Source organism: Acyrthosiphon pisum, unplaced genomic scaffold (genome assembly GCF_005508785.2).
Source record: "Acyrthosiphon pisum isolate AL4f unplaced genomic scaffold, pea_aphid_22Mar2018_4r6ur Scaffold_21966;HRSCAF=25449, whole genome shotgun sequence".
Taxonomy (NCBI): Eukaryota; Metazoa; Arthropoda; class Insecta; order Hemiptera; family Aphididae; genus Acyrthosiphon; species Acyrthosiphon pisum.
The window spans coordinates 269,633-276,133 of record NW_021771488.1 but is presented as its reverse complement, the minus strand read 5'-3'; the positions used below and the strand labels follow the sequence as shown (position 1 = coordinate 276,133).

General features: G+C 26.5%; 1 protein-coding gene across 1 annotated transcript in view; it reads left to right on the top strand.

Moving 5' to 3' along the window:
• Positions 1–3,014: 3,014 nt before the first annotated feature.
• Positions 3,015–6,501, top strand: part of LOC100167750 (muscular protein 20-like) — a 26,528-nt gene continuing 23,041 nt past the window's right edge. The window contains 1 exon segment of the mRNA NM_001171964.1: positions 3,015–3,147. Within this exon segment, the coding sequence (NP_001165435.1) occupies positions 3,121–3,147 (27 nt within the window). The 5' untranslated portion in view covers positions 3,015–3,120.

Here is a 6,501-nt window from a genome sequence, read left to right as displayed (position 1 = left end):
CCACTTCTTTAAAATGCGAATATCAGAAAATCCTTTGTTATTGCACATCTAGATCATTAAAGGAACCACTATTCCAAATTCAATTTCGTACGTTTTATAGTTTTTGAGATGTAGCAACGAATGAGCGAGTGGTACCAAATACGTATTTGGTATGTTAGAGTAATAACTGTTTAAAAATAATATATTTTGTTAATTACTTGTAATCATATATTATAGTAAATAAATGAACGTAATAATATTTAACGAAATAGTTAAATAAAATATCTACCTGCACAGTACGACTGTATTAAATGAAAAGAACAGCAATGCGCTGTAAAATTGGTAAAATAGACATTTTGATTGATCATGACAAAATAATAAATCAACATATTCTTCCATCACCAAAACTATTTTTTTGTGACGTTCAAATTCCAAGAATAAAGATGGAATATTGTATACATTTGTCACTGTGCAGACATAAAATATTGTATTACCTACCTATACTCTGTTCAGCCAGAGTCATGTCTTAGGTGAACCGGTTTCGATGGAAGCGTGACGTGGGGGGACGCTCAGAATCGCTGTGTTCTCTCGTCGAACAGAGTATACTTAAATGTTTTGTCCCTCATCTGTAGTTATATTTGTAACTTTTAAGGCCGATGCATGTCCATTAGGTCAGGCCATGGCCTATCCGGATAGACCCATAGTCATATCTAAGGTTAACTAATTACTATAGATATAGAGAGTTCTGGGTATTAACGATATAAAAAGTTTAAGTTAAGTTGCTTTTAACTAAGAATTACCTATATAAAGATAATATTATATTTAAATATAAAAATAAAATGGCGATAGTGTGACATTAACGTAGCATACTACTCAATACTTTCCACTTCGAAGAAAATGTATGAATATGTACCTAATAAGTAACCATTAATTGTATATTATATACCTAGTAAGAATTTATTGTTTCTATAGTGATAAACAAAGAGTTAGAAAAAATCAGTTAGAGAAACAAAATATTTATACCCACCCAAGAACATATTTATATTAAAAAAATTTTAGCACGCTATTCGATATTTTTCCTTTACGAAGTAAATCTATGAATCGTATATATAATGTATTTGTTTATAAGTAACCATGACAGCAAAAACCTTACGAAAAATCGGGTCAGAAACAAAAACGCGTATCCAGCTAAAAAGTATATTTATATTAATACTTCACTTGTAACTAATTAAACGGGTTACATTAATATAGATATGTTTTTGGACTGGGTACATATTTTTTTTGCTAACCAATTTAACGAGGCTGATTTTCGTAACGCTTTGTATGTTGCCATAGAAACGCAATTAATTAAATTCCTAACAACATTTAGCATATTACTAAATATTTTCCCACTGCAGCACTATATATACCCAAAAACATATCTACGATTTCTTAACTTTCCTTGTAGAGGAAATATATATAGTAACATTCTACTTAATATAATTTATCCAAACGATTTTTTTTCATGATAATACCTATATTATCACAGTTATCTACACAAGTCGGCGTACTACTATATAATATGTATCCATTTGAACTACTAGCGCATTATAGTTAATACATTGTTCCAAATAAGAAGACACCAGATTTACGTAGTAAAACCGGTTTTTCCCGTGGCTTCTTATTTGGATCAGGCTACAGATATCATAGATGTGACTTGAACACCCTAAATAATATGGAAAATTATAGTTTTTCATTAATCGTACATAAACGATTGCTTGAACATTAAAAATAAGATTGAACAATGAACATACATTTATTTATTTTAATTATGTTAAGTCTTTCAACAGTAGGTCTTATTAATGAGGGGGATGGTACTATCGGTTTAGAACACGTGTATGTATGGTAAAGCTAAATATTAGCCACTGAAAACCTGGGTGCTTACTCGGCTAGTTTCAACAATATTATTGAATATCAAATATAATCTTTAAAATGACGTGTTGTTTTTTTCGACGAGAAAATTTTTAAATAAATACATGAATAATATTATATTTTTTCATTGAAAATAACATGTAATTTTAACAACAACAAAAAACCGAAATAATTCCATTCTGTCACTCATAACTTTAAACTTAACTGACACTTTTTTACAATAACTTAACTAAGAGTGAAACATATTAGTTAACTTGTTCAGCCTTGGGTATATAATTAGTATAGATCAGTATAAATATTTAACGATATTTTTTAACAGTGCAATTATTAGTTTCTACCTGCAGATATTACAAACATGGTCGTGCCATGAAAAAACCCGAACTAACATTGACAGTATTACTTTAAAAATCAAAGACTCAACTTGCGATGACCACTATTCATGGTCTTAGTTTTAATGATTCATAATGAGTAATAAGAAATAAAAAAATCATAGATCAAAGAATTAATTGAATGGATTTTTCGATATTTTTTAATGTTATTATAATAATATGTGCCTAAGGTATACCTAATTCAATATTGTATAGACATATATATAGGTAGTTATTATGTTATTTATGAAGATTGTGTTTTTTCATGTGGATGATTTTTCAATTCAATTATCCATCCTATTACATTATAATACTCGGTTTCATTGTTTATTTGTGAGTAACAAATTGTATAAACAATAAAAAAATAAAATTTGTTTTATAAATTATTCAGTTCATCTATCAGTTATAAAAACATTTAAAATTGTTTATTGTATTATTCATATTGGAATTATTAATTGAATCTACCGAATTTTTACTGGTCTAAATTGCTAAAATAAGGGCATGACTATTAAATAATTGGATCCATGCCCTAAACTGTTCGAAAGTGTATTTATATAATATTTTATTAATGCTTGTTTATTTTATTCATATACCATTTAATTTTTTAGTCGTTCTATTATTATTGTTATTACTATTACTATTATTATTATTATTAGTTTGGTAGTAAGGTGTATGCGTGTGCGTGGGACAAGGATTCTAGCGTGAACGCGCCCTTCTTAAAACCCAGAAAAGCTTCATTGGCATGACAGTGTAATCGCCTATTCCGCACACAAACAGTTCAGCTATCCAACAGACACGATTCGTTAGAAGCTACTTCAAATATCTTTTTTTCTCTTCGTTTTCATAAAACCAAACAAATAAAATGCCTAGTGGACGTCCTTTGTGGCAGGTAAAGTAAAATATTTAATTATTTACCTAACAATAATAACATATTATATATATTTTTTTATAATATTAACAAACTTTAAGTTTATTAACAATATTTTATATGATCAAAATTATTTAATAATATTACACATTGGATTGAAATCGTGGAATAGTTATTTGAATGACATAATTTATTAATTTACTAGTAGGTAGGTAGGTAGTTGATAAGAGTTTTAATAATAATAAAATTATAATGATTTAAGAAATATTCATTTAATTCAGTTTAATTTAAAAACCATATTGGTTATAGATATACTGCGGTTTTTGTAATAAGTACAAGTTTGTTTTGGTTGATGGGTAGATTTTAAGATATTTAAATTCTATTTAATAGATTTTCAAACAATTTACTACCTATTATAACAAAGTTTTATAAAAGTTTAGCAAACTATCGTTACAAATTATTTTATAATTTATAATTTAAATTTAAAAACCAGTTTTACTATTGAAATAGTTTTATTGAGTATTTAGGTTTTGGTAAAGTATGACGTGTTATTGTATTCATTACATCATAGTATCATATTAATGTTTATAATATATATTATACTAGCAGTGTACTTCGTAGCTCGTTAAAAATACAAACTTTATATGATTCAAAATGTATGTTCAATTCGTCATTTAATACCCTGCGTAGTGATGTTCAAAACTTTTCGTGACAAGTTTCTGTGGATTTACCGCATCTTAAGCTCCATTAAATATTTTTAACACAGTCATACATACTAAAATTATATTTAATCATAATTTTTTTATTTTTTGTAATCAATAGAAACCTTATAATGAACGAAAATATATTATTTTTGACAATAGCCTTATCAGTTGAGGAGTATACAAATAAAAAAAAAATTAAATAAATAAAAATATTATTAATATTATTATTATTTCTATAAAAAAATTTTAAATTTGCAATAAAAAAAATTAAGTGTCACTTATAGAGATAAAAATATAGCCTATAGATCCTTGGGATAGTGTAGCTTTCTGATGATACGAACATTTTTTAAATCGGCTAAGTAGTTCCAGAGATTACCTCGAACAAACAATTTTCTTCTTTATGTATTAATTATATAGATAATAATATGTAATATTGATAAATCTTAAATGTACTGTAGTAATTCATCAGCTACATAGTACGGACCTATACACTTGCTTATTAGTTTTATTTTATTCTAATATGATTTTTATAATATTTGTGGAATAATGTTGATTAAAATAGTGTTATTAGAAAGTGCATTAAAATATATAGGTACTACTTAGGTATATTTGTATAATCGATATATATATATATATGTATAATATATACATCTTTAGGATCAGCAATAATTCAGAAATACATAAATAGGTATTCATACAGTTACTATTATTGTGTTATTGACGCATTCATAAAAATGTCTCTAAAATATTTAAAAATAATAAAGTTTGTAATACTGATATTTAATAAAATGTGTACAACTGAATTCGTACTGGACTATCATTACTGAACAAATTAATTTCAATAGATAAAGTAGGGCAGGGCAGTATTTCTAATTGTTGGAGATGTTACAAAATATGATGGAATAGGTACATGTTCAAACATAACAATATGTTATTAAATAGGTATTTTTACTTAGACACCGCACTCGGACTCAATCATGAAAAAAACCTAGATATAATTAATTTTTCAAAACAAGCAAAATTGTTCAATCATATTTATATATATATAAAAAAAAAAGTTGTAACCTAATTATATATTAACTTATCTTTGTATCTAAGCACACCATCTCATATTAGTTTGTAACTAATTGTAACTAATAGCCTTTGTTATCGATGTTATTTTAAAAGATCAATAAAAGAAAAAAAAATCAGTATCTACTATTTATTATAATCAATGGCTTTAATAATAACTAATAAAGAATTAATCAATAAGTTCGTTTTAATTAATGTTAGTTTAAACTTAACGCCTACTATAATAGTCAAGTTAGTATTTTGTTCAGTTAATGGATTACCATACGCCATAATATATGTGTATTAATTTCCAATTTTAACTAAATAATTATTATTCATTTTTATATTTCTCAAGGAATACATTAAAATTACAATTTTAACAGTTTAACATATCTATTTAATATATAAAAAAGACACATTTTAAGTAAATCATTTTTAAGTTTTTATAAAATAAATTTAATTGTTTGAATAACTGATTATACAATTTTACAACAATGATATTGATTACCTATACGATGGAATTGTTATGAACTTTAATTCTAATTTATTATTAAAATATATAAAAGCTCGATCATTCATAATAATATTTAAACCATACAAATGGTTTAATTGGGGCAGCTAAAATGTATTGAATACTTGACTTTTATTTAGGTGGGATTAATCTTTATTCTATATCATATTTTAATTTTGACAAATGTATTTATAGTTTAAAGTTTTACTTTTTTTAATTCAAGGTCACGTCCGCTAGACTACTTTATCATACTCATCACGTCTAATAAAGTGTCTAAGGATGAAAATCATCATGAAAATATATTTTCATAGTCATCGGTAGAGGGGAGAGCCAGTCGGTTAGTCTGATGTAGTCGACTTGTCATTAACGATCTAAATATAAAAATCAAGTATATTCCTCATTTTAATTCAGTTCAAGGTGTTGATAAATCAACCGATGTATAATTTTAGGATTTTTGTTTTGTTGTTATCTCAAAGTTTATGTTTCCAGCTGTAGTGATAATACGTGTTTACGAACAACCACAATTTACATTTTACATGATATTATGTACAGCGTGGGATATGTGATAACTGTATTATAGTTAGTTTCTTAATTTTCATTACACGCGTTGTTTATAAATAATAACGTTTTAATCCAAATACACATAGTATGCGTGGTGTAACCTGAGGTAATGCAATACAGGCCACTCGTTGATTTATGCGACTCCCTGTTGTATATAAAGATACAAATGTGTGTGAGTGTGCCAATTGAGTGTGCGTATTCAATGCATTTTTCTTTCGATATTATCGGATTTTATTTATATGAAATAAATAAACCCTCGGTTGGCAAGGAATCAAATACGTAGGTATATAATAATATTATATACGTGCCATGTCGAAGGTCCTTCACAAAGAAAAGGGGGTTCAGGTTTTATTAAACGTTTCCCTGCAAATAGAACTTGGATCTTAGTCAACTTTTGATAACCATTAAAAATATGATTTAAAAGTTTTTGATTACGTGTGACCGTTGACTATAAAAAGAATAATAACAATAAAAAGTATCTTATACGACATAAGGTTCACATTGTACCGATCTTCTTCGTAAGCGCGTAAGATGTAACTTAAAACGATC